We start from the raw sequence: 26,931 nt of genomic DNA, 5'->3' as shown, positions 1-26,931 counted from the left end.
TGAGAGTCACCAAGTGAAGCAATGCTGAGACCACAAGGTCAGAGTATGGAAACATCCCTCTCCAGTACTCAACCTACCCCCCACCCTCCAGCCACATCATGTCTTACCCTAAATTAGCAGTTCCTCAGGGAAAGGTCCTTGTTGTTCCATTTGTTGTCAAGTGTCCAGCAAAAGTTTTGGAAGCCATATGAAACAAGTCCCTGGACAAGGTGGGCAGCAGAAATCCAGCCACACTAAAGTACCAATGCCCCCTCAGGTACCCTGGCCCCATGAGGAAGACTGTTTCCAATCTCTGAGTTTGAGACCGAGATGCAGATGGTCACATCAGGTCATTCTGCCACAAACCCACTCACAGGGGAAGCAGCAAAGCCCTCCCCAGCTGGAAGGCAAATCAGCCTCTTGAACATTTGGCTGGAAAGGAAAATGCACTTATTTTAACCCCCTGACTAAAATCCTATTTCCAAATAACCTCTGCTGACCCCAGATATAGACATGAATAGAAGCAGCAGCTCACAGTAGCGCAGGCATGGGAATGGGTTATTTTATTCTTTGCTTTGGTCTATACAAAAAAAAAAAAAACTTACAGAAATAATAAAATCCTCCATTCCTGAACCACATGCCAAGAAATGTCTGTCCCTTTCGAGTCGAAGCATTAAACCATCAGCTCTAGAGTCACTTTTAGAAAAATGCATGGGGGAGGGAGGGAGTGGGGGAGGGAGATGAAGGGAAAGGAGGGGGCACACCACTCACCAGGAAGAAAGGAAGGAGGTTAAGATGTGCAATAGCTGATCAGTACAAGGACACAGTTCCTAACAGCTGGAGTCAGCTCCTCTATTGTAAGGACAGTTACATTGAATTTCTGCTCACTGATGTCTGATTGGAAAAAGATGAAGCAGTAGACACGCCCCAATGGATAGAACAAAGAATCCAGGGGTACAGAATATGGCACCATTTGTTTTCAGCAAACTCAGCAGATGAGCTATGGTTAATGTAAAGTTTGTAGAAAACAAAAGGCTTGGGTTCTTCTTCCAAAAATGTGAAGGTTTCTTTTTAAAAACACTTAACACAGAAAAAAAAAAAGTAGGAAGTTGGGGAGGGGGAGGGAAGAAAAAGAAAAGCACAATCTTAAAATGAATCAGACGGCAAGAGCCATTTGCACCATATTAAAAATAATAATAAAAAAAAAAACAAGAGAAATATATATTTATAGAAAAGACTATTATGCCAATGAGAGTTGGATAACAATGCAAGGTTTTGGGTGTTTTAAAGCTTCAGAAACAGTATCTCGGATTGGCTGGATGCTGGCAGTAGGGTGTTTGAAGCAGTCCCAGGAGGGAAGGGCCTTTTCCACAGCCCCACAGCGGAAAAAAATCTGAAAAATAAAACCTCTTGTGGGAATGGAAAAGTTTGTCATCTCAGGCACTTCTGTCTCTCCCAAGTCCTTCTAGTGTATGCTCAGCTCTGGGACCACCCTCTTCTGTACAGAGAAAACACCTGCAGTGGAACAGGAGGGGAAGAAAGCACAGAGTCAGAGCAGGGGATTCAGAGGGAGCCTGGGGGCAGGGGGGTGGGAAGTGGTCACAGGCAGTTGGCAACATATCTCCAGACTGGGGAAGAGTTTTTTCAAGAAGCAGGGAAATCCCAGGCACTTGGTTCATTCATTGTCCTTCACCCATTCCTCTTCTCTAGTGATACTGGAAAGAAAAATCCTGTCCCATGCCTGGGTGCCGATTGAGAACAGCCCAGTGACCTGCTCCACACCTTGTTACTACATTCTAGCATATGCTATGGGAAGTAGTTTCGGGTGGATTTACCAGCCTGGCAGCAGCCTGGACACCAGCTCCCATGTCACTGCTTCCTCATTATGAATGAGGAGGAAATAAAAAACAGCTCCCCACAGACTGGAAGAGTGGATACCTTCACAGGGCAGAAAGCATTCAGTTAAAGGTGCCTGGCTCTTGCAGTTAGATGGAGCTGGGTCATCAGGGTACTGTGGTGGTCTCAAGAACTGTCTTCTGCTCTTGGGTGCAAATCATTGAGCTACAGAATCCCAGCACCCTGCTCTTCGAATAAATCTGAAGCTGTAACGGAGGCTCCAGACTCTACCAGGTGCTTCCTTCATTGTCTGGGGGTCCACTGAGTTCTAGCAGCCCCTGCCAGGCCACCTTTTGACCTGACCTCTTGCCTGGCAACAGCATGTGTTGGGGGGGACCCCAGGCCTGTGAACTGTCACCATGAACTTTAAAACACCATGTGCTTTAATGGCTGCATCACCAAAGGACAAAACCCCAGGTGGGCCAACAGGTAGATACTGCCCATAAGGAAAGAAAGTGCTGACCGGGGAAATGTACACCATACAAGAGCTAACACCTCCCATGTCATGTACTACACAACACAGGAGTTGGCCACTCTTCAGGCCTTCGTCGTCTGTCTCCATAAGGGAGCAGAGAGGCTTCTGGCTTTCCTTGTGCTCTGCAAATCAGCTCTGCTACACACATAGGCAGTGTCACCCTTGCTGCCCAGTAAGGCATGTGTGTGCACTCCCACTTCCCCAAGCAAAGCCACAGTGCCCCTACCTTGTTCAGTGCCTGAGAAGCCAGTTAGGCAAGCATGTGGTCAGCAAAGGGTGCTCGGACCCCATCGCTGTAGGCATCCATGGGGGGGTAGTCTCCATCCATCTCCATGTGCATGTCAATGGTGTCCAGGGGAATGTCATTTGAATACATGGGGCGATACCCAGGCTCCAGATCTACATTGGGAAGGGGAAGAGCACCTATCAACTTGTAGCCAGACAGCACTACCACTCCTCCCACAGCAAACAGCGCATACTTTGCAGCTTTCTAGTTCCCAGGGCCCATTTGAACTGCCAGACTGAATAAGACTGGGGGACATCTAGTTATCTGGCAATACCCAGCACTCAGTGTTACAAAACGTACCTAATAGCATCAGTCTGTCCTATGGGACCCTGTCTGAGGTTGACTCTACCCTGGAAGCAGGAGCAATATAAACCCTCATAAGTGATCATAAAATCACTGGGTTGTAAGGGATCAAGGGCCATCTACTCCAACCCCCTACATGAAGGCAGGACACAGTACTGATTCACCCTAGATGCACGGTTATCCAGCATCAGCATTTTGAAAGCCTCTAAGGAAGGAGATTCCATGACCTCCCTGGACAGCTCATTAGTATCGCCCCACTGCTCTTACAGATCTAATCTCAATCTGCTTTGTTGCAATTTAAACCCACTGCCCTGCATCTTGCCCACTGCGGCAAGGGAGGACAGCTGCTCTTACTCTTCTCTATGGAAACCTTTTTGGAGAAAAGGAGATGTCTCCTCGCTTGAGCTGGGAGAACAGCAAAGGTTCCAAAGCAGCTTCATGTGTGGGCAGCAGTGCGAGTGCACTCTCCTGCAGGTCTGGAAAGAGCTCTGAGGGTTGAGCTAACCATGCTCCAAATGTAAGCAGATGGTAGGAGCAGACGTGAACACGGCTGGGGCTCAGGAAGGGGAGAGTCGAGCCAGCCTACAGAAAGGCACTCAGTGAGTCACCTGGTGCCTGGGATTATTTTTAGCGCAGCCTGCTTCTTCTGCCTGTCCCCAAATGGCCCCAGATGCTAAAGGCTGGTGGACTAGACATGTACGCATGTGCACACACACACAAGTTACTGAAGAACTTCAGCCCTAGCATCCCAAACCTGAAGGGATGTCATGCTGGGGGTCTGGGTGGCAGAGGGCTAATGTTCCCTCACCGCGCCCCACCCCCACCAGTGGAATGGCCCCAAATGACCCTCAAATCAAATCCATCATTGGAAAACCAAGGAGACCAGGAGATACAGGGCCTAACTGCAATGATCTGGGCATCTGCATTGTACTTACCATCTGTGTAGGGCTCATTGATTTGAATCATGCTCTGGGCCTAGGGAGAAGGAATACAACAGGGTCTGAGGGAGTATGCACATGTATACAAAAGCTGCCCAGACAGTGCCTGAAACGCGCTTAAGCCAAGGATTGGCTATGCCTGCAGCCAACGCCAGAGGACAGGGTACTGGAGGGCAGCCAAGGCTCCCATCAGGCCACATCACTAATTTAGAGAACAGAGTTCTGCAGCCTCTTGGCCAGGCCAAAGCCAAGAGGTGGTTTATGGGGGAACCCCAGGTTGAACAAAGGAAGGGGGGAGGGTCAGCCAATGCAGGATGCCTGCAGTCACAGGAACCCCAAATTCTCCTCCCCCACCCCATTAAGCTCCCTTCACCCACTGTTCCAAGTGTGAGGACCACACATCGCCCTGAGATCTCAAGGTTGAAGCAGGAGCATGTTGGATACATTCTTAAGCTGACTTTTTATGTCCCAGGCCTGATCTCCAATACAAGTATTAAAACCTCTTTTATTAGATGGTCTTGCATCTAGAAACAGAAAACAACCCCCACCCTTTCTCGTCTCCCCCCAGAATGCACCACATGGTCATGAAAGCAGAGGCTAACAGAGTGTTGCTCCTGTTTTGTCCAAACCCAACTTCTCCTTCAGACACATTTTGGCAAGAAGCCTCTTTATTAGCTGTGGGGGTGAGGTGGGGATCTGTTCTCTCAAAGCCCTTGATGAGTAGAAGATCTGCAGAGGTATTTAAGCGGATGACAGAAACATGACTTACTGACTTAGCTCCCCTGCATAAGCCCCCTTCATGGTGGAGGCAGGAGTTTTCTGAAGGACCTTAGCCCCTCAACAGGGCAGGGCTCAGCTCCAGATAGGAGCCCTTGTGTCACCACTTGGGGCCATGAGCTGGCCCAGAGGGGCCCTGGACTACTCTGGAAGGAGGAGGGAGCTCCCAGGGACAGTGTGTGCCACCCCATCCGACCCACAGATTGCCCGGAGCCAGCAGCCAGTCCCTGAAGTTGCTGGGCACTTACTGCTTCCCAGGCAGCAGGGTCATGCTTGAACAGTGAGTTGGTGAGCTCGACAGAGACACGCTTCCTGTAGTCAGGGTTCTTGTCCTCGGAGATGCGGAACAGCACAGCTGCCGCGTAGGTGGCTGGAGGTGGAGGAAGAAGAGAGAGAAGGGAGAACATTGAAAAGAGGAAGCCTCTGAATGCCAGAAAATGGTACAGGGAGACTCGCTCCCCTCTCTGCAGATGGCCAAATCATTTCCACTCCAACAAGCTGTGCTGCATTTAATTACCTTGCACATTACTGTGGGACTGTCACAACCAATCTGCCCAAACACTCCCGAAAGCCCCAAAGACAAAGCAGCCCTGGTGTGCCGGCACCATGTCTCCAAGACATGGCTACAGGCTGCCATTCTTTTGTAAGAGCCCCACTGTGTCAGAAGTGGAGCCCAGCTAAAAGCAGGGCTTCAGGGAAATGATGGGGTGATGAAGGGACCCTGCATACTGGGGACACCCCTAACCAGCCAGCTGGCTTGGGGTACCATCAAGGCAACCCTATGCCTCCAGCGAGGGTATAATACTACAGCACTTGCTGTGGCCTGGCAGGAGGACACAGCTGACCCTCAGGCAGGGACCTGACAGGCTGCAGGGGAGGAGGGGAAACAAGGAGAAGACAGAACCAAACATAAGGCAACCTCAGGCAGCTCTGCTCCCACCCACCTGCAAGCGGGCAGACCCAACCAGCTAGGCTCACCTGTGCCTTCATTCCTAGAGTGCAGAAGCTCCATCAGAGGAGCTGAGGCTCCTTCGGCATCAATGGCATCAGCTGCTTCCTTATCCTGGGCCAGTTCACACAGCACTCCAGCTGCAACACGCTGAATGTTCTCCACCGGGGAATAAAGGAGCTGTTGCGAGACATCAGGAGCAATGTGTAGCAACAGGAGCATCGCACAAGAGCAACGGACTCTTAACTCCTGACCCCCCCACACCACTTGCACCAGCAGCTGAGCAGATGCCCTTCTCTGACTTGCACTGTCCCATGCCCAGTAGTGCTGGAGCTGGCTGGCAAATCATCTACCTGCTAAGCAAATGCATGTGGACCCCACAAGACACACATGCCATCAAGGAGCAGAGTGCTCTCCATGACTATGTCCTGGTCCTGCAGGAAGTTCCTCTTACTCCCACATCCCCATGCTGCCCTCCTGGTGGCCGGTTCCAGCCCCTGACCTGTACGAAGAGAGGAATCGTGTTGAGCCGGAAGATTTCCATGCGATTCATGGGGTCCCGGGCCAGGATATGCAGGGCTCCTGTGCAGCCCTCCACTATCTCTTCCATCTTGACTCCATCCTGCAAAGGGGCAAGTGCTCAGTATCAAGAGATTCCACCCCCGCCCCTCCGAGGACTTGGGGCAAATTGGGGGGGGGGGGGAGTGCGTGCTAATAACTCTCATCCCTGCAGCAGTGCTAATGAGAGGAGTTTCTTCTTCCAGGGACTTCCCAGCAATGGGGATGGGCCATGCCACACGGCTGACACATGGAGAGTAGCTCTCACATGGAGTAGCTCTAGAGGCCAAGCACAAACTTTACCCACAACTGCAGGGGAGGTCGCCTCATTGACTCATGGCAGGTATTTGTTTTTTGATGTTTCTCCCTTGCCAAACTGCACTGTTGGCTGTTTTAGAGCAGATATGGTAGGCTGAGTCGCTATCAAGGCCTGCAAAGGCAGGACATGAAGGGAAAAGCAATCCCTCTAGGAACAAAGTACACCTAGGGCAGCCACAGCAGTAGGGACACCAAGTAGATGGATATCTAGCTGGCACCTAGGAGTCCAGGACAGGCTGGCCAGCTTCACCCAGGAGGGGTCATTAAACAAGCTACAATGCAGGGCTAGCTGAGCTATGCCCCTAAGGAATGACACAAAGACCCTCCACCCAGCATTTAAGCTTCCCCCTCCCCTGCCAACCCCCAAGCCTCTCCAATGCTGTACTCACTGTGTATGGCTGCTGCGTGCCAGCGGCCACATGGCGCTGGGCATCTTGGTGAGCCTTCACTAGCAGCTGGACCAGGCGAGGGATCACAGCAGCCTCCTGCAGCGGGGCATGGTTCGCTGGGCACAGGGCCAGGTTGCGGATCAGCCCTATAGTAGCCTGCCAGGGAGGAGAAGGAAGGGGCCGTTGGATGGGAGGCAGGTGGATGCAGCAGCTGCATGCTATCTGGCCTCATCTGTTCATGAGAGGAGTCTTGCACAGGCCAGGGGGTCAGACGGTTCATTTATCCTTCTGTCCACTTTGCAGGGGCCCTGGTGTTAGTGCCAGCCTCACGTGCACCTGGCAGGAGTTCAGAGCCAGTAGCCACCCCAACACACAGCTCATCAGGGGGAGCAACTACCTATCAGAATCCAGCTACATCCTTCCTAAGCAAAATACATTGCTAGTTCAGGCCTCTGCCCCTGCTAACACAGCAGGTGGCAACTTTTAAAGTCTTTTGTCAGCCTGCTGAATTGCCATGCAGGGATCCACCCCCTCCCTAGCTGACAGGAATGGGCAGGACAAATATTGATTCAATGAGAATCAAGGGCAGGAACCACTTCCTCCCATTACCTGCACAGCACAGGCAAGGAAACAACAAGGGAGCCAGGCTGCCTTGTGCTCCAGGGATTGCCTCCAAACACAGCTGAGGCAGCGTGGCAACAACAGAAGCTCATGTGCATTAAGCCAGTGCCCACCCTCCCATGTCAAGGTTCAAGAGGCATCATATCAAGCCCCACTAGCATCCAATGGCTTTGCACCCAGCCCCAACATCCCCAGAGCCTCTCCTGCCATGCTACCTTGACCAGTGGCCACTGGTTAGGCTGGTTGAGCAGCTTGACGATTGCTGGGATGCCATAGTTGAGGCGCACAGAGTTCTGGGCCATCTCGGCTTCAGGGTGCCGGCTGGTGAGGTGCCGGAGGGCGCAGACGGCTGGCTCGGTGATATCCTCCTTGTCGCCTGCTCTCAGGATGGTGTGGATCAGGGCCTCCACCCCATTGGACTGTGTGACCAGTGTCTTGTTCTTACTGTTGTTGCAGGTCAAGTTGGAGAGGGTGCCAGTGGCACAGGTCAGCACGTTCACATCATCAGAGCTCAGCTGGTTAACCAGGATCTTGAGGACTCCATCTAGACCCTCCTACAGGACCAGAGGTGAAGGGACAGGAGGGGTGAGTAGTCAGGATCTGTTCCCTTCCCCCTCCCACACGTTGACTGACCCAAGCTGTCATGGACACAACTGCCCTCTCCCAAAGCTGCAATTTGCCTCTCAAAATAGCCTCCGCTCCCTCCCTGAGGCTCTGACAGCTTCCCAAGGTCACATCTGAGCAGCTTGTCCATTGGCACAGCCGAGCTGCCCTGTCTCCGAGGATTAGAGCTCCTTTCCTGCCCGGAAAGCCACTTCCCGCCCACAGCAAGTCTTGTGCCAGCCAGCACCACCCCTACCCTTCCATCTGTGCCTGCCTCACAGTCCACTAGGACTCAGCTCCCCTGGGACCTGCCCTTGCAACTCCCATATGGATCAGCACCAGTGCTTTGGGTGGGCAAATCCTGTAATGAGCTCCACGTGTTATGCAGTTGCTATACAGAAACTGGCAAGATGCACTCCAAGTAGGCTCCAGGATCCACATTTGCCAGGGAGCTTTGGGCAGAGGGGTTGCCAGTCTAGCGTGCTACAAGAATGTTGCTGATTTCACCTGAAGCCAAAGAAGGTGGTTTCAGGGAGGCAGCAGTGCTGGCATTACAGCATTTGCTAAGCCACGCCAGTGTCGGGTCAGAGACAGATAAGGACTCTTCCATAGTCAGGTGCTTCCTAATGCCAACATATAGCTAGAGCACAGCAGGGGGAGGGACCATGAGGCCCCTCCTACAAGCATATGCCGACATCCACAATCTAACACCCTGATCACTTACAGAAGGATGCCATCTCCACCAGGCTAAGGGTTTATCATTGCAGAGGTGGCTGTGATACAGCAGTAGGGCCAACCTCTTTGGCAGATTTGCCAAAAACTTAGCCCTGTACCCGCCTCAGACGTCACGCTGATCCTCTTCCCCTGCCCAATCTGCTCCTCTGCTTTCTGCCCTACCTGATCTGCTGCATACCACACACAAAGACTGCCTGTGCCATGTGTAAAACACGCGTTTCAGGCTGGCCACCCTCTACTACAGCACACACAGACCCTCCTCCTAAAGTGGGAGAGGCCTGTTATGGCACAAGGGAATGCAACATCCAGACCCCAGATCCAAGTCCCCCTGCTATGAGCCAGGCAGAAAAATCCCTTATCCCATCCTTGCACACTTGTCAGAAATGGGCGTTGCCTGGATGTGGCCCAGGATCCTCCTCCAAGCACAGCTGCTTCAGTAAAGAGAATGTGGAGCAACGTGCAGCAACCAGTAGCTCATGAAAGCCTCACACTGCTCTGGCTAACACCATTCATTGCCAGCCCAGGCAGCTTACCCAGGAAAATAGCAGTCAGTACATGCAGCCCTTGTTCAGGGAACAGCACGCCCAGGGCCCCAGAGAAAGATCAAAGCCTGGGCTGGTGGGAATGTCTCCCCTGATGGCTGGTCCCAGAGGAGGATGGAACCACCACCCTGCTCTCACACTGCACCACTTCCCCTCAACCCCTGCCTAACTTGGGAGCAGGACATGGTAGCTAGTGTCTGTATCCAGCCACACTGCATAGAAATCTGCCCATCTCAGCCCTCGGAGTCACAATGACAGTGTGCCATTCAGCTGCTGACCTTTCCCTGAGAACTAAGCTCCCTCTGGAGCCCAGGACATTGCCACTCAAGTCTACAGCAGGACAGACTGCAGCAAGCCCAGGAACGCGCACAATCTGACAGTCTGCAGCTGGCCCCTTCCCCATGCCAGAGGCTAATTATTGTTCTCAGGTCCCAAGCAGGGTTTCTAATTGCACTGGGAGCCTTGCTCACTGCTGTGTTTTTCAGAACAAGAATCCCATGCCTCTGGGCTCATATAACCATGAATATTTCTTTGGAGTGCTGTTTGGACAGCATGAGTGACAGACGCTCCAGACATGCGTAGCTCTACAAAGGAGTTTAGTATCTCCGCCAGGTTCCTCCTGCTGGAAACGTGAACAATACAATCCCCAGCTGTTCTGAGTGGGCTGAAAAGCCAGCACACTCTCTGGATGATCTCAGGGTCATTGCAAACCAAGGGGATCAAGGGATTTAATATTAACCAGAAGGTGCATGGAGCTTGAGGGGGGGAAGGAATTGTAAGAGGAAGTGTCCTGGGCCCAGTCAGAGAACGGGAAGGAGTTAAAATCTGGAAATCTGGAGATAAAGCAGCATTCCACTACTTTCTGCTCAGCAGAGCCAGCCTACCAAATGGTTTCATTCGTTCATCTCGCCGGGGACCAAGTTAGATGCTTTCCAACACGATCCCAAATAGTTTCCATGCTGCATCAGACACTAATCCATGTGGAGATGTGGCTGAGCACCACATGGGGAACAGATCAGGGAGCGCTGGGAAGGGTGGGGGAGGAAGAGTGTGGTGGCAAGTCCTGAAGCAGAACTCCTAGTGCCAGTGCCAGTGCCCGCAGCTGGGGGAACACTCAGAAGCATCCCGCAGGGAGTTGTGGACACTGGCGTTTCCATCCCTGGTCCTGGCTAAAGATCCTCCCAGTGCAGACTCCCACTCTGCTTCCATGGAAACCACTGCATCAGCATCATGAACAATAATTCCCTTGCTGGGGGGGGCGGGGGAGCTGGGGGGCGGTCAGAACAGTCTGGCACAAGCTCCAGTGAGTCACCAGCACCAGCTCTGGAACAAGAGGCCCTTCCCTAGGGTGCTGACAGGGCTGCTTCTGCTGCTGCCACAGCTCTGAACCCAGCGGCCCAGGGTGTGATGGGGCAAATGCACTAGCCATACAAGGAGGCAACACTGTTAAATCTGCCACAAGGGGGAGGCCTTGCCCCCACGTCCATGGTACAGATGTCAGACAAACTCTCTATCTAGAGGGCGAGACTGCCATCCCTATGGCAATGACCCACCAGAATTTGCCCTGGAGGGCAACATCTCCACTGCCTCCTAGCAATCATCCCATTGACACCACAGCTGAGACAGGGAGCTGGCCCAAGGGATAAGGAGCTGGGCTAGGACACCACCCACCCCTGACCATAGATCTCTGTCCTTGTCTGCACAACACAACAGTGCCAGGCCAGGACACCCAAGCAAGAAGCAACCTGGCCACATTAGCATGGCACCCTGCTTGGGATAACTATACCTAGCTTTTCTGCATGGCTATTAGTCTGGGCTAGCTGCCATGTTAATGGACTATCTTGATTTCAGTGAATGACCTAGCTCGAGCATCTTTGCCCAGCACTTCACTGGGCCATAAAGATCCATGCCCAACAGTCCAAAATCTGGTGCCTCCATGGAGCAATATGTACGCTCCATTTCTGTTCAGGAACGCTTTTCTGCAAGGGTGTTGGGGATTTTCTAACTGTCCTAGTCCTACAGTCTCACCTGCTTGGTGGCCACATCAGAGAGGTTCCTCAAGGTCCAGAGGCAGTTCTGCACAAGTCTCGGGCTGGAGCTAGTCAGATGTTTCCCCAAAGCCTGCATACCACCTGCCAGAGAGGAACAAAAACATATGCCCCATCCATAAATATCCCAAACAGCCCCAGCTTCCCCCCACACAGCCCCAGACGCACAGTACTAGTGGTGTCTTCATGATGTGTCATACAGGTTAGATGCTTTCATACAGTGCTGTGCCATATTAAAGAGTGACACCAGAGCGAATAATGGGCAAAAAATATGATGAAGAGGGACAACTTTCATAGCAGGCCAACAGGGACCTGCTCACACACATTCTGCCCCTTCACCCTGTGCCAGAAATTAGCATCTGTCCAGATCACCCAAATAAAAGACCTGCAGCTGGGCACAAGAGGAGGTTTGGCCAAGAAGCCAAGAAGTACAAGTGCCTGAACTCCGGGCAAGGTTGGAGTGGCACCTGCAGGGCTTGAATTAGCCAATTCTCCACCTGGATTGTCTGCTGCCAGAAGCGAGTTCCCCAACAAGTCAAGTACAGACCTACACCACGCCCACCAGAAAGAGGCATTGGTGTGTGCCCAGGGAAGCCATTCCCTCTGGCCTCTGGGAATGGTCTCAGCACCACCCCCCACACTCAAAGCTCTGACTTCAAGTTAGGACAGGAGACCACAGAAGTGGAGAGCCATACAATGTGGCCAAGGAAACACCAAAACAATATATTATACTGGAGCGGATGGAGGTGTAGGCTTCAGGCCAGTGGGAGTCATGGTGATTGAAAAAGGATGTCATTAGTGAAAACCCTAGAGCTCTCCCCTCCCCATCAGAACTGTCTGACCAAGACAGAAGGTCAAACAGGGCTGGAGATACCACTGATGGAGGACAGATAGGACAAAAGGCAAGTGCTCGTCTTGGCACTCCTTAGGGAGACACGAGGTGTTCATCACAGTGGAAGGGGATTGCGGAGCCAGTATCCTTAACAAGAGTAAGTGTTGAGATGATACAATTAAGACTATCATCTTGCAGTGTCTCAGACGAAGGGCCCATTATGAGTAACAGACAGCACAGCTGGAAGCAAAGTGAAGTGTCAAATAGAAAATTAAATCTATTTCCCATCTCACCAACGATGCATGCATTTGTTATCAGCCCTTGGAGGACACAGCACCAGCTGATTTCCATTATAGAAGAATTCAGAGGCTTCTTGATTAAGCCTTAGCCAACACCAGCTTCTTCCCTGTTCCCCAGTCAAACCCAATGGGGCTCAACTCCTCACTTGGCACTGTGCCCTCTGCCTTGGAGAAGAGACACCCAGCAGGGCCTGGAAAGGACCATGCCTCATTTAGCTTCAGCTTCCCAGTCAGAACCAGACACTTCTACCTCACAAACCACCTCCTCCAGTGCAGGAGCCTCACTCACCAGCCTCAACAATGGCAGGCTTGTTGCTGGGACACACCGACAGCACCTTGAGCACCCGGCTCGTGGTCCAGAGCAGCTTCTCATAGGTGTAGCTGCGCATGATCTGCACCAAGGCTTGGGGGCCCCCGTTGGCCAAAATAATCAGCTGCAAGATGAAGAGCAGTGTTACGCATCTACCACAGCAGCAAATATACAGCATCACTAGGGCCTCATTACCAAGCACCAACCCCACACAACCTGCTCCAACCCCTGAGGCATCTGCTCTGCTTTCCTGACTCAAGTCATTCAGATCTTTCCATGAGGAATGCCATGTCCTCTGAGAGTAGGAGACCCACTTGTTCCCACTGCAGAAGTCCTGGACAGTTCAAAACCCTTTTTCCTCCCACTCCTCCAGTGTAAGTGAGGCATAAAATCCAGATGCAGGTCCCCTACATGCACCTAAAATCAGACTCTAAAGCATCTGGGATTAGCTACAATCACAGAGCATGGACCAATGACCTTAGCATGTCCTCCTACCCATACTACCCTTCACTCTAAGACCCTACAACAGTCTTGTTAGACCAGGGAAGAAGGGGGCATCAGTAGCAATCTGCAGCCTTGCTTATGAGTTTTAAGTGCAACAATTCGGATTTTTGTAACAAACACTTTTCCCTGCATGGGCAGCAGAGAAAGGAGCTGCTGGAGCTGAAATTCTACTGCCCCAAATAGCACAGAAACATGACGGCTATGCTGGGAGTGCATTTATATAATTATGGTGTAGGAGGAAGGAGAAGATGGTTTTGCTTTGAGAATAAAAATATCTGTCCAGCCTGAAATGGCAGTGCAGAGAAATCCAGCAGAAAAGCTGGACTTTGCATTTGGAAGGGGGTGGACTGGGCATTTTGCACTTGTTATGAGCAACCAACAACTCGCCTGTTTGAGCCAAGTGCTACAACAATAACATTGCAGATGGTCAGGTACAATTTTTAAGTTACTGAGCCCTGCAAGAGCAAGGGAAAGTGCAGCACAGCCAAGCTGTGTATGAAATGTTCATGTGTGTTCTTAGCTTGGGGCATGCCCAGCTTCTAGCTCATGGGCAAACTGACCAAAAATGCCCATTGTCTAGTGACAGCAGTCTTCACCCAGAGTGGCTTCCTCATCCCATGCCTGGATCCCAGCTACCACAAGGTAAGTACTACCAGTAAGCTGAAGGAAGACCTAAGGCAACCAGCCACCTCACCTTGCTCTCTTGGTTCCCATAGGCTAGGAGCTGAAGGCAGTCAGTGGTGATAGCAAGGAATTTAGGGTTGTTCTTGTTCAGCAGAGGAACCATCTTCTGGAGTCCATCAGCCAGACGCACAGCCATCTTGGCACCCTCTTGGTACAGCAGCAGGTTGTGCAGGGTGGTGATCGCATAGAACAGAACTGACTCAACTGGAGAGCTATGGACAAGAGAGCACAGGGAGGTGGAGTCAGAGACAGGGGGGACCAAAGGGGAACAGAAGTGGAGACTTTCCTGCTGATTACGGTGAGTACAGTCCATATGAACTGCAGGTAATGGCATATAAAAAGACCAAGGAAGAGAGCAGTTTAGACTTAAGGCCAACACTGCTGCAAGAACAACAGATATGCACTGGCCCCAAATAAATTCAGGCAGGGTGGATTTAAGAGAGAGGATGGTAAGTGCATAAGAAGAATGACGCAAAATGACGCATTCAAGATCAGGACATGGGCTGTGATGAGTCAGGCAAACCTTTCCAGTCCAATGTTCCTAGTATTGAGTGTTGCATGAGGGGACTTAGTTGTGACAGATAATACCACCATCTGTTTATTATGGTTATGTCACCCATCATCCCAAATCCAATGAATTAAAACACTTTTCTAAAGGTGGGAAATACTAGTTACCAGGAATTGTGAAGGGGAAGGCAGGGAGCCAGGGACCAGGACTGACAGACCAAGTGACTTGCCTAGCACCACACAAGAAGTCTGTGGCAGATCAATGACTAAAACTCAGGGCTCTTGAACATAAGCTAGGGCCCTAAACTCTGGCCTATTCCTTCCCCCAGTGCTGTTACCTACCAGGGAACTGAACCCTGCAGTGAAAGGCAGGTCATTCACTCTATTAATGAAGGTATGAGGAAGGAAGAGGGCTGCGGAAGTCTACTCCATTTTGTGGCAGCTGAGCAAGACCTTTGGCAGTGGTTACAAGCTCTGGGCCTGGCACAGTTTGGATGCCCTGGGATGTGCTGGGGTTGGGAATAGCTGAAACCTGTTTAACACAGGTTTGAAGTAATGACAGTGACTGTCCTCATGCTGTGGATCAGAGAGATCCACAGCTTAGCCAAGCACCACTCTGGACAAACCCTAGGAGGCTCCATAGCCAGCTTCCTTGGGAAGGATCCAAGGAGTGGCAGATGCTGATGCAGTCGTTCCTCTTTGGCGAGGAACAAGTTTCAGCTAAGCCTGGAACCTACCGAACAGACCCCGCAGCAGTTGCCAGAGGGACTCAGACAAAGTGCTGTACCCACGCAGTGCACCATGAGTCTTTCCCCTCCCCTCCTCTCACTTCCTGGCAACAGAGGTTGTCCTGCCAAACTCAGCATGACTTTGGCAGTCAACATAAAGGGGTAGCTTGGAGGCCGAATGCCAGCCAACCCCCACACATCAGGCACCCAGATACCTGAGCATCCTCACGAGAGCTGGGATGCCTCCAGATTTGAAGATGGAAAGCAACCCCTCACGGTGGTGGGAGAGGTTGTGCAGGATGCTGGTGGTGCAGCGGGCAGTGTCCAAGTCACTGGTGTTCTGCATGGTGCGCACCACAGCAGCCACGATCTGCGGGGACTGCATCAGGGCCCGGCGTGAGGCCTCTTTCTTGGAGAGCTGATTCACTATCATGGCTGCTTTGCTGACGACAACCTAGGGCGAGAGAAGCTGCCAATAGAAGAAAAAGCCTAGCCAATACCCTGAGCCACACAGCCAGGCAAAGGCACTTGCTACCGAGGCATAGGACACACCTCCCACTAATGAGACCAGAAGGCAAGTCCCTACCTCTCAGACAGAGGGCCCAGCACATGGGCACCATTTATTTAACCATATTGGTCCCACAGCTGACAGTCTGGGCCATCCTGAGGTGAGAGCCTGCACAGCACACACATCCAAGGGCTGCTATTTTTAACCATCTTATTGTTCTGGGAACAAGCTGACTACATCATGATCAGCAACAGCAGCAAGTGCTATACTGAGGGCTGAGGGAGGGAGGCTGGCACAGAGGGGTGGGGAAGGAGAGGGACTGCACAGAGTCAGAACCAGGAGCACTGTCAAGGCAGAGACACTGGGCAAGAGGCAGGTGAAGCCAAAGATAAAGCACTCTAGAGATGGCGACCAACCGCCTCACCTAGCACCTAGCCCCAGAGCCCACCCTCAAGGCCTTCTGCCAATGAAAAAGTCTGCACTGGGAAGTGCTCACTTCCTTACCGGATCTTCATCGTTCAGCAGCTTGGTGAGCTCTGGGATAGCACGGGTGGCCAGTTCTGCATCATCCTGGTAGTTGATCAGATGCACAATGGCCGATTTCAGCATCTGTGAGGGCTCAGCCAGCCTCTGCACATTGGTCTGCTGGCCCTCCATTTGTGTGGTTATGAGCAAGGAGCGGTCCTCCACGGTCTCTGGGTACATGGCAGCCCGGACACGCTGGGCCCGCGTCATGGCCAGCTGAGCCTCCATGTCAGCTGCAGAGGAAAAGAACAAGATGGGGAGGGATCATTAGCCTTGAGACTCTGCACAGAGTTCCCAGCCAGGCATCCAGATTTCAATTAGCTGAGCAAGAGCTTAACGAAATGACACCAGAAATGTCAGCAGTCCCAGCACGCTCCACAAGGAGCTGGTGCTTCAAAGCATAAACAGATACGGCAGTGCAGAGATAAGAGAACACTTAATTAGGCAGCATGATTAGGCCATTGTCACACAAGGCCTGTTAATTAAAAAATTAAGGGTATCCAAGTTGGGACCAGCTGGCTCTGGGGACCAGGAAAGGGATACGACAGCCTTTCACCTCAATATTACTGGGGCAAATGCAGCTCAGCCCAGGGGAGGTGCTCTTTTCAATAACCTGGCTGCGTTCTGCTCTTAGCAAATGATAAAAACATCCACAGCTCCCACTGCGAACCCAAAGAACAATGCTGGAGCAAAAAGGTTGGGCTTGGAGCTGGGCTCTGCAAGCTCCCCTACCCTCCCTCTGCCCAGACATTAGAAAAGGGAATGGATTAGTACTCCTGGAAATTTAAATGCCCTTTCCCTAAGGAGTCAATACAGAAGAGACCACCAGTTGAGCTGGGTCCTGCTTTGGCAGGCAAGAATTACAGTGACTCACTCTCTTGTAAAGGAAAAACAGAGCAAGAATCCCAGCGTTACAGATGCTGCCCCACCCTGCCTCACCCCAGCATAGGTGGGGCATTGTTGCTGCCAGACAACATTCAGGCACACCAAACTCTGCTGACAGGGAGCAATGCTAGTTGTATGGAGGCAATCAGGGAGCAGGTTATCCTGGGTGTGTTTCTCCTCCCTCTCCCCTTTCCAGAAATCTGAAGTAGCACCACCGCCAGCTGCTTCATCTGTGCAGGCACCCACTTTGCAATGCAAACTGTTTTACGAACACAGTTCCCACCCCTGGAGCAGCCAGGTAATTGAGTGGCACAGATGGCTGATCACCAGGCTGGGATCAGCCAGTTCCTAGCTTGAGTGTACAGATTAGAGCACCTTGGAGACAAACAGGGAAATCAAACTCTGTGTCAGAGCTGGCTGTGCCTCTGTGCAAGATCCTCCCCAGGCCATGACCTGCTGCCAAACCGTTCAGCAAGGCTGGGGAGATATTTTAAGCCATATGAACTCCCAAGGCACCAGAGAAGGAGGAATTCATGGAAAAAGGAAATGAGCAGACTTAAGTATAGGCCACAAGAGACTTGGTGGAGGAGGTGGAAGGAGGGGAGGGACAAAATAGCTCAATTTGCATGTACACACATGCACGTCTGGTTCACCCATCACCTGTGTCCCCCTACCTTGTCCCTGGCCCCCTCCCTGGCTGTAGGTGGTGGTGGTCTTCTTGATGGTGTACTGTTTGCCATAGAGGTCATCGTCATCCACGATGCACTTGCTGCTGACAGATGGTACCTGGGTGTTCACCCCCGAGTGGATGCCCGAGTCATAGGTGTATGTCTGCTGCCACTCTGTCACCTTGATAGGCTGCTCCATCATGTTCATCACCTCCATGGCTGTTCTGCAGAACGGAGGAAAGGAAGGTCACATCCTCTGCCCAGCAAACTGGCAAAACACAGCCAAAAACCAAGCTGGAACCAGTCCTCCCTTTTCAACTAGGATCGCCATGAAGATGGCCTCTGTCTTCTCCCTCCACACCCACCCCGACTGCTCCAAACCCAGGTGAATGCACCACACGTAGCTCAGCGTCACTTTACCCGCAGCCCTCCCACTCACCCAGAAAGGAGTCCTGCTGCACAGCCTTATTAAGAAGCCGAAAAGATGAGGCAAACTAACGAACCCCACTGCTCAGCACTTCACCACACGTGTTGAAACACGAAAGGAGTCTGAAACTGGAACTACCGCTCACAGCAGCCAGGACTTGCTGCAAGAGAAACTCTTGCTCACTGAAGGCCATGTAGGATGCTCCTGGGCAGAAGGACAGAGTAGGGCAGGGCCCCAGCCATAGTGGGTAGCACAGAGGAGCTTTTTTAAGACCAGTTTCCAGAGAGAAACGAACACCGAAACCAGCTGCAAGGGTTTCAGTCCTTAGCATAAAACAGAACCTCATACAGTCTCTCCTAGGATATCCTCCAAATGTCTTAAAAGCAAGAGAGATCCAGCCTTGCACTTCCTCATACAGATGCCCTGCTGCCTAGTGCCCAACCTAGGGCAGAGGCTTGCTCTTTAAACAGCAACATACGCCTGCCAGAGCAGGCACAGAGAGCAGGCAGTGCTACCGCAGGGGTGGGCACTTACCTAGGACGCACTAAGTAAAGTCTCAGCACTTCACAGCAAAATCAGCTGCACCCCCAGCAACTGGAGAAGAGCAGGAACAGTCACTCTTCACTGCCATTCAGAAGAACCCGTCTCCTTCCAGAGCTGGGAGGGTGGCACAGCCAGCCTGCTGCACGGCTAGGGGAGGAGACACCAGCCACGGCCCTACACCCATTAAAGGAGGGGCTCGCGAGGGCGTGCCAGATTCCAGTCATGATACCATGCTCCCAGATTAAGAGGTAGGGAAGAAACATAACGAACCCAGCTGGGAAAAGGGGAAGGACCCCATTGCTGCACCAGGTTCTCAGTATGCCAGAGGTTTAGGACTGGGAGATAGGAAGGGCTCAGGGATACTTTCATTCTCAGCCTCCCTGCCCGGGACATACCCCAGGGTGGGGGGTCCTGCACATGCATCATGAACTGGCAGACTGTGGTTCTGATGCCCAGCCTCCGCATCGCACTACGAAAGGGTGCAAAAGAGAGTTAATGGCAAAGCGGAGCAGCAAGAAGGACTGACACTCCCCGAGCTGGAATGCCAGGGGGAAAAAAAACCCAAAACTTCAGGGTGGTGCCAGAACCTTTGCAAAAGCTGCCCCCTCCCACACTCCAAGGAGGCTGCTGGACAGGTTCCTCCACGTGCCCACAGACAAGGCAACGGTTCCCATGGGAGAGGAATCCTAGTCAGAGGGACTCCCCTGGCAGTTGCATACCACACATCTGGTCACAGGCACCCAGGAAAAATCCGTGAGGATGGGGGTACTCTATGTAGCAATGTGAACAGGTGCCTGCCACAGGAGCTCGAGGGTGGGGAATGGGCTACAGAGTTCTCCCCCTCTCCCTCATGGGTCTGAATCTAGTAGTTTAGAGATGGACAGCTGCTTGATCCAGCAAGGCAAGCTGGTGGGTCTTTGCTTGGCTCTTCCTGAGATGCAAAGGCAGGGGCTCAGCTTGGACTAAGATGAAATTCCCCCTTATCTTCAATGCAGTTCCATTAAATCAAAGCCAGACAGAAGCCGCTGGCCAGCAAAAGCCTCATTACCAAGCAGCCAAGAACAGTACATGCAGAGACTGCCCAAGGCTACCATCTCATGGAGAACATGCCCTCCTTTCCCTTGTGCATTTATATGTCAAGTTTCACCTTCCAGGCAACATTCATTTCTGCTCTGCCAGGCTGCACATGGGTAGAGCACCAAGAAGCAGTGACATCTGGCTTATCCCAGAGCCGCAGCAGGGATATTGCCATGGACAGTGGGCATCGCGACAGCTGCCTTGAATGCCTCTCAGGTTATGGGGGAAATACCATCCAATCCCAAAAAACAGATCAGATTTATAGGACCAGGCAGCCTTGTTTTCAGGGAGCAATCAGTGATGGAGTCCCTGCAATCCAGGGCTGTCATCATTTGGCCATGGGCTTCTGACAGTGGAGGCAGGTTTCTCTTAAATCCCTACTGCCCTACCACAACCACACCTGGATACTAATATCCCTCACCTCCCACCTCTGCTGCTGACACCAAACACTTCAATAAGGCTTTGCAAAAGCTTCTTTGAACATGAAAAGCTTCCACCGTGGCTTGATCTTCTACCTAGAGCCATGAGCTAGAGATCAGTAGGTGAATGGCTAGCAGAACCAGAGCATCCTTACTTCCAGCTCTGGATATAATGAGCTAGACAAAGCCTGTGCCACCTCCCTCCCCAACACTGTTAGCTCTAGGAAAGAAGCTGCCCTCAGAAGAAGAGCCTTTGTGGAAGCCCTGCCTTGGCAAGGTGCAGCTTGCCAGTGTTGTATTGCATCAGTCCAGCAATAGCAGGTGGTGCAAGATGGGTAGCAAAAGCCCCCATGATTCAACGAGCTTAGGCAAAAGAGTTGAAAGTACAGCAAGGAGCTTGCTAGATTTCAGCAAACCTGTTGCTATCAAAATCAGAGGTCTCCAACACAATCTGTTGACACCCTCGCATCAACCATTGAGCTTAGAGCAGTACACTGCTAACAGCCATTTGCAAATGCTCCCCCCATAAACCCAGCCCATAGGAGACCTAGGACAGAGAGGCTGTGTAACAGGAGCACAAAGAGCACAGTTCTGCCTGCTGTGGGCTCAAGGAAGGAGGAACAGTAAGGGAGGGACACTGTGCCTCACTTCCCCACATCCATGCAGCAACACTAATGTACCGTATGCTTGGCCCACAACAGGGGGGCTCGCTCATCCTGGGCATCAGGATTATTAATGCAGGGAATCAATGTGAAGATAATGAGCCAGTCCTTGCACACAAAGGTTTTCAAACCCCACCCTGCTTCCTGGGGACCATGGGAGCCCCTGGGTCCGCAGGCAGCTGATGCATTCCAGGAAAGAGAAAACAGCCTTGCACTGGGTTCATACCAGAGGCCAGAGCCTGCTCCTTCCCCTACTGCCCTGCCTACCCTCAGCCCGAAGGGACTTATCAGATCTCCAGGGTTTTACCACAGCAGGCAAAAAAAATGCAATACCACCAAGCCACTGCTGCACCCCTCCAGCCATTCTCCCCAGGCTCCTACTAGGCCACTTAAGGGGAGAGATATCAGGACAGTGCTCAAGCCAGCACTGGCTGTGAGGGGGGTGACCCAGGCAGATGCATACAGCAAGGAAGACCTGCCTTTTACGGCTATGTCAAGCGCCGCACAAGCCTTGCACTGCCCTTTGGCAGCAGGGCCCCCACTGCTTCCCTCGCCAGCACGTGACCCCAGTCAGAGTCACAACATGTGGGAATAATGGCGGGGAAGAGAAATGAGTCAGAGTTTCAGACACGATAAGAGATGTAGCTATTCTAAACCGGACCCAGGGAAGCTGGGAGGGGCAGTGACTGCATTGCCAAAGAACGGAGGTGGTAATTAGGCCTCTCCAATACCCTGATTCATTGGACCAGGAGAGCACTGTCTGGAGGGCTCCGCTTCAGAGTGAGAGGAGCCCATGCCTATGGATTTTCTGGATCAATATAGCAGCCCAACACCATTTTGTTCCTCAAACAGGCAGGAAGCAAGCTGCCCCCTTTCCTGGCCAGGCAATAGCATTTCTCAGGTGCCCTTCCCCTCGCCAGACCCTGAGAGAGCCAGAAGAGCAATAGCTGCAGGCCACCTGGCCCCTCCATGCTGAGTCAGTGCATTGGGCAGAGGCCCCAGATGCTGATTTCATAGACCAGGCGGCAAGCGAGCCAGCTCCCAGGTTGGGGTGGTGGGAGGAGCTCTTCTGGTATTAGTCAGTCAGATGGTAGCTTTACCTGTACAGGCTTGGCACAGCTTGTCTCAGCCCTGCTGCTGCAGGCTGTTCCCAAGGAACTTTGTGCAGTAACGAACAGCACAGACCCACAGCCCAGTGCAAGACCCAGACACAGGGCAGCAAAAAGCATGCCAGACAAGCCAATGTGGGAATGCGCTCAGAGAAGCCACATGAAACACGAAGTGTTGCCTGAGCAAAGACGACTGCATTCGATACACCTGACTCAGAGCTAGCCACTGCACTGTTTAAAGGCAGAAACTCCCACCCGATGTTGCAAGCACAGGTTCTCTGCCTCACCTATGTGCTCTGAAAGATTTAACAGGGGCAGGGGCCAACCTGTGGCGCACAAGCCACAAGTGGCAGAGGCAGCCTTTGTGTGCAGCATATGGCAAATCAGGGAGGGGAGTGGCAGCACAGTAGCAGACATGGCAGGGAGCAGAAAGCAGAGCAGCAGATTGGGAAGGAGCACAGGGCAGGAGGCAGAACAGCCAGTCAGGCGGTGGAAGGGGATCGGCGTGGCATGCGGGGAAAGTGCGGGGCTAGTTTAATGACACCCACATATCCAACAGATTGCAGCAGGCCAGCCACACCTAACAGTGGCATGTGTATTGTTTTCCTGCCTTGTCCTGTAACTGGACACTGTAAATGTGATGCTCTATGAAGTTATAACCCATATGCTAAATACAGTTGTGACTTGAATGGCTTGCACACAGTGCATGTTTATGAGGCAGTAAAAAACAAAAAAGCAAGAGACACACAGACCCACTAATGGAAGCAACTCAGTGGTTTATTTCCTCATCGCAAATCAGTGTAGGCTGGGAGGGGTGGAGACAGATAAGCTGTATGAAATGCAGAACCTGAGAAGGGAAGGCAGCAACTGGAAGTGTCGAGCAAATGACAGATAAATGCTGAAGTAATACACAGCGCAGCACCGGGTCCGGGTATTCTGCGTGGTCTCCAGCCACCATGGCAGCATTCAGTTGGCAGGGGGAGATGCTAACAAGGAGCAAAAGTTTACAGAGGAAAACCCCAGAGTCAACAGATGATTCAGCGCTCGAGAGAGTCTCCAGACTTCTCACCAGCTTTTTCAGCCAAGCACGGAGCTTGCCTCCACAGTGATCTTGATAGGACTCAGGAACTATCCCTCCCCCACCACTAGCATTTGTAAATACAGCTAGCTCAGACCACTGGGTACATAAACACCAAGTATCGGGCTGAAAACTGTGCCAAGGTTCGAGAAAAACAAATTCCCTTCGCAGTCAGCTTGCAACTCACTGACCTCCCACATGATGCCACACACAGGCAAAGGCTGCACGGTGCAGAGTGGTGGCAGCTGGTAGCTGTTCAAGCCAAGGCAGTAGGTGGCCAGAGAAGAGGAGGCTTGCCCTCAAACCAATGCCCATTACCAAGGGGTGCCTACTGTGCTCACCCAGGGGATTGGGACTTGGGACTCCATCTTGCTGCACCAGCAGCATTCAAGTGTTTTGCAGGCCCAGCTGCAGAACTGATACATCCAGTGCCTAAGCCTGCTCTCTTCCACGCAGTCAGGAATCAGAAGTTGAGTGGTAGACAGAGCATTAAAAAAAAGGTAATTTGACCCATCTCCATTTCACAGCTCACTGACTTAATGTCTTGTGGGCAACTGAAGCTAGACCTGCAGACAAGAGTTTGGACTGAGGTAGGGAAGGTGTGGCAAGACAAAAATAGCCTTATGAGCAAGTAAGTGGGCAAGGAGGTGATGGGAAGCGCTATGGCTTGGGAACTGATAAAAAGCATTTCACCTGCACCCCCATGAGGTGGGGAGCAAGGCAAAGTGTGTCAGTGCCTTAGAGCCCACATTACCCCAAAGTAGATATGCTAGTACAAGGAGAACCTGCACCTTGGGCCACAGATCCAAATCCCAGAAGTCAGTGTTCCAAAAAGAAGGAAGACTGGTCAGAAAAGACGGCCATAAAAGCAGTCAAGGGGAGCCAAACACCTCTATCGCCAAGATTAACAGAAGACATCTAAGCACCTTTGACTGCTTTGGGAGTCTCAACCCAGGGCCTTACTAATGAGATGGGGAAGCAAGACACAAGCCCTTGGAACCTGAGACCTTAGAGAGGGGAGCTGGAGACTGGAGTGATACAAGGTTTGGCAGCAGCCACAGGATTAAGAACGTGTGGTCACAACTACACCACATTAACTTTGCATGGAGAATAAGGCTTGACTAAAGAGGGGCAATTTTCAAATTAAGGAAGAAAAAAAACAACCCCCCCACCCAAAAAAAAAAAGAAAAAAACCCAAAAAACCTAAGGGCCAGTGCAAAGGGCATCCCTGGAAGGAACTGGTCAGCCTGGCTTTGCAAAGAGTCAGCTCCTGGTAGCACTACATTGTACAAGTGGGACTGGTGGAGTAGAGCAGGACACTGCTTCGATTGCCTCCATTACCTAATGAGTGCACTGAGCTGCCAAGAGGGGTTGATTATACATTGACCAAGTGCATACGTGGACAGTAACCACTGCTCTGCAATTTGAAGTTTGACAGACACTTAATTTTCCAAGCATCCATGGGTTAGGCTGGAGCACTGACTGCTCACATGGCTCTGCATAATGCATGAACCAACGTTAGTGTTTTCCTCACCATAGATGGCAATCATTTAAGCTTACACATCAAAAGCTAGTCAAGCTACTCACCAGGGATGTTTTACAAGCTCAAATGAGCTGCATCTGGCAAGTTTGGGCTGTAAACAGAAGGACAAGTCAAGTCACAGCATACGATTATTTCTAAGCAGGCTCTGCCAATGCCCCTGTCACATAGCATCTCCAGCCCCAAAGAACCCACTTACAAGTACAGGTAAGCTCCTGCAAATTTGCCAGCCATCTTCCAGATGGTCAGGCTCCTTGTCAACAGTCAGGCCAGATGAACAGTGTCAGTCTTCTTCCACCCATTCATAAGGTTCAGGACTGTTCCACACAGCAGCTTCATAGCTAATGGTTCAACACCCATGAGGGGAGAAAGCACCCAGAGCTAAAGATATGGGCAGGCATAACCCAAACGAAGCATATCAAATTGTGCTTAGAGTCCGTTTCATTTTTACCACTTCAGGAGGGTACAAGACATGCAACTACCTCCCCACTAAGGCATCCCTGTGAAGTGCTTCAGTTATCCCTCATTCATCCAGGGTCTTATATAGTATATTTAGGGTAGATTTATAGCACTGCACATCATCTGTCCACTCCATTTTTAATAGCATTAAGGCCACTAAAATGCTATAAACTTCTTATGTCTAGCTACGCCCTAAGAAGCCAGAGGATTCTGGCAGCACACAAGGATGTCAAGTGTGCCACAAGTCAGCTCCAGGGGGAAAGAGGCATGGGTGTAAAGGACCCAGGAGCCAAGACTGGTCACCACTGCCCAAAAGCTCCTGGCTTCTTTCAGCTAGGAGTACCCTGAAAGGCAACAACAGATGGAATGACAGAGAGAGACAGCTGGGGAAACTGTATACTGCTAGATCCTACTCCGGTGTTTACTATGCAGCCTTCCTGGAATTCCCCGCAAGCTTACTCAGTGAGAAATTAGTATTAGGAAGACCAAGCAAGTCCCCTGGGAAGAGAGATAATGGACCCTTCTCTTCCTGCCCAACTCACTGGGGACAGAGGCAGCAGGCTTTGTGCACTTTAGAGCTGTGCTGGAGATATGAAATGGGATTTTAGCCTTTTGATTGCATGAATGAGTACCTGTAGTAAAATACTCCAACAAAGAACCTCATAAGTGGCGATTGTTGTTGTTACCCTGACCTAGATTCCTCCAGAGTCCCACCCCTAAATGAATCAAAAGCCACATCTGAACACAGCTAGTAGTCCTCATTCACAGGCAGATAGCCAGCCAGTTCCTTAGCTACAGGTCCAAGCATTCATTCCTGGAGAAGCTTCTTTGTAGCTTTGGTCACTAGCATAGATCAGGCAGCTGAATGGGTCTTTGACAAGTACAGTTCCAGGTCAGGAGAGCCAGCAGAAACATGGTGCAACTATGCAGGACTAATGGCTCAGGAAATAGCAGCCATTTCAGGAAGACCTTATGCTGCAACTCAACACACAGACATCCAGAAGGCTTAGATGGAGGTCCATCTTTCCAAGATCTCAATTTTGGTATGGAAAAGCTAGTCGAAACGGACCTCAGGTCACAAAGGATTACTCTTTTGGGCATGCTGCTGCTGCTGCACAAGCTTAGAAGTTGGGGGTCAAGAGTTCCACTGCGCAGTGCTCCTCGCCGCCCTGTAGCAAGGTAGCCAAGTGACCCTTCAGGTACTTTGAACAAGCAGCATGAATGTATTGGGAAACTGGATCTTGTTCTTCACCTCACTGAGGCACTGGAGAGAGCAGGGGCATGCTCTGGGTGGTTGAATTCCTAATGTCACAAGGCAGCACTGGGACAATGCAGTCTTCACATCAAACCTGCTGTAGAACAAACGGTCTCCAAAAGGTTCACTCAGCCTCGAAACAGAGTGTGGTGGGTACCAGAGACTCAAGAACAGGCAACCAACTACATGGTCTCTTCTTCTGAAGGACCCCTCAGAGAATTTCCTTATGATGTCCAATAGAAGACTCAAGATAATAGCCCCAGAGAGCTGCAGCATGGATGCATGCCCTCACCTTTGGTTGCCAATGGCGTGACAAAAGTCACTCAACAGTATGCAAACAAAGACTGAGTTCCCTGCTCTGTAAATGAGAGGTCTTTCTAAGGCCACAGATCATAAAGTTCCAATAGAGAGCGAGCAGGAGGATTAAAATGGGAAGAGTCAAAGCAAAGCCAGGAAGCACACAACTGGACCAGAGTGAGATGTGACAAGAGGTAG

The 26,931-nt window shown here is 51.5% G+C and overlaps 1 protein-coding gene across 4 annotated transcripts in view; it reads right to left on the bottom strand.

Moving 5' to 3' along the window:
- Window positions 1–525: 525 nt before the first annotated feature.
- The window catches only part of JUP (junction plakoglobin), a 50,570-nt gene continuing 24,164 nt past the window's right edge, over window positions 526–26,931 (bottom strand). For all 4 annotated transcript variants that reach the window (XM_090044429.1, XM_090044432.1, XM_090044431.1 and 1 more), the window contains 14 exons: window positions 17,874–18,091; window positions 16,294–16,547; window positions 15,497–15,735; window positions 14,057–14,258; window positions 12,838–12,982; window positions 11,398–11,501; window positions 7,705–8,043; window positions 6,869–7,024; window positions 6,106–6,225; window positions 5,633–5,783; window positions 4,903–5,024; window positions 3,875–3,914; window positions 2,577–2,749; window positions 526–1,494 (listed from right to left, as the gene is read on the bottom strand). In XM_090044429.1, coding sequence (XP_089900555.1) covers window positions 2,601–2,749; window positions 3,875–3,914; window positions 4,903–5,024; window positions 5,633–5,783; window positions 6,106–6,225; window positions 6,869–7,024; window positions 7,705–8,043; window positions 11,398–11,501; window positions 12,838–12,982; window positions 14,057–14,258; window positions 15,497–15,735; window positions 16,294–16,547; window positions 17,874–18,084 — 2,232 coding nt within the window. In that variant the 5' untranslated portion in view covers window positions 18,085–18,091 and the 3' untranslated portion in view covers window positions 526–1,494; window positions 2,577–2,600. The remainder of the gene's footprint in view (window positions 1,495–2,576; window positions 2,750–3,874; window positions 3,915–4,902; window positions 5,025–5,632; window positions 5,784–6,105; window positions 6,226–6,868; window positions 7,025–7,704; window positions 8,044–11,397; window positions 11,502–12,837; window positions 12,983–14,056; window positions 14,259–15,496; window positions 15,736–16,293; window positions 16,548–17,873; window positions 18,092–26,931) is intronic.

The sequence above is a fragment of the Crocodylus siamensis genome, chromosome 4 (assembly GCF_052110815.1).
Source record: "Crocodylus siamensis isolate JL-2025a chromosome 4, ASM5211081v1, whole genome shotgun sequence".
Lineage (NCBI taxonomy): Eukaryota > Metazoa > Chordata > Crocodylia > Crocodylidae > Crocodylus > Crocodylus siamensis.
The sequence above is the reverse complement of the archived record's forward strand: the minus strand, read 5'-3'. Positions and strand labels throughout refer to the sequence as shown.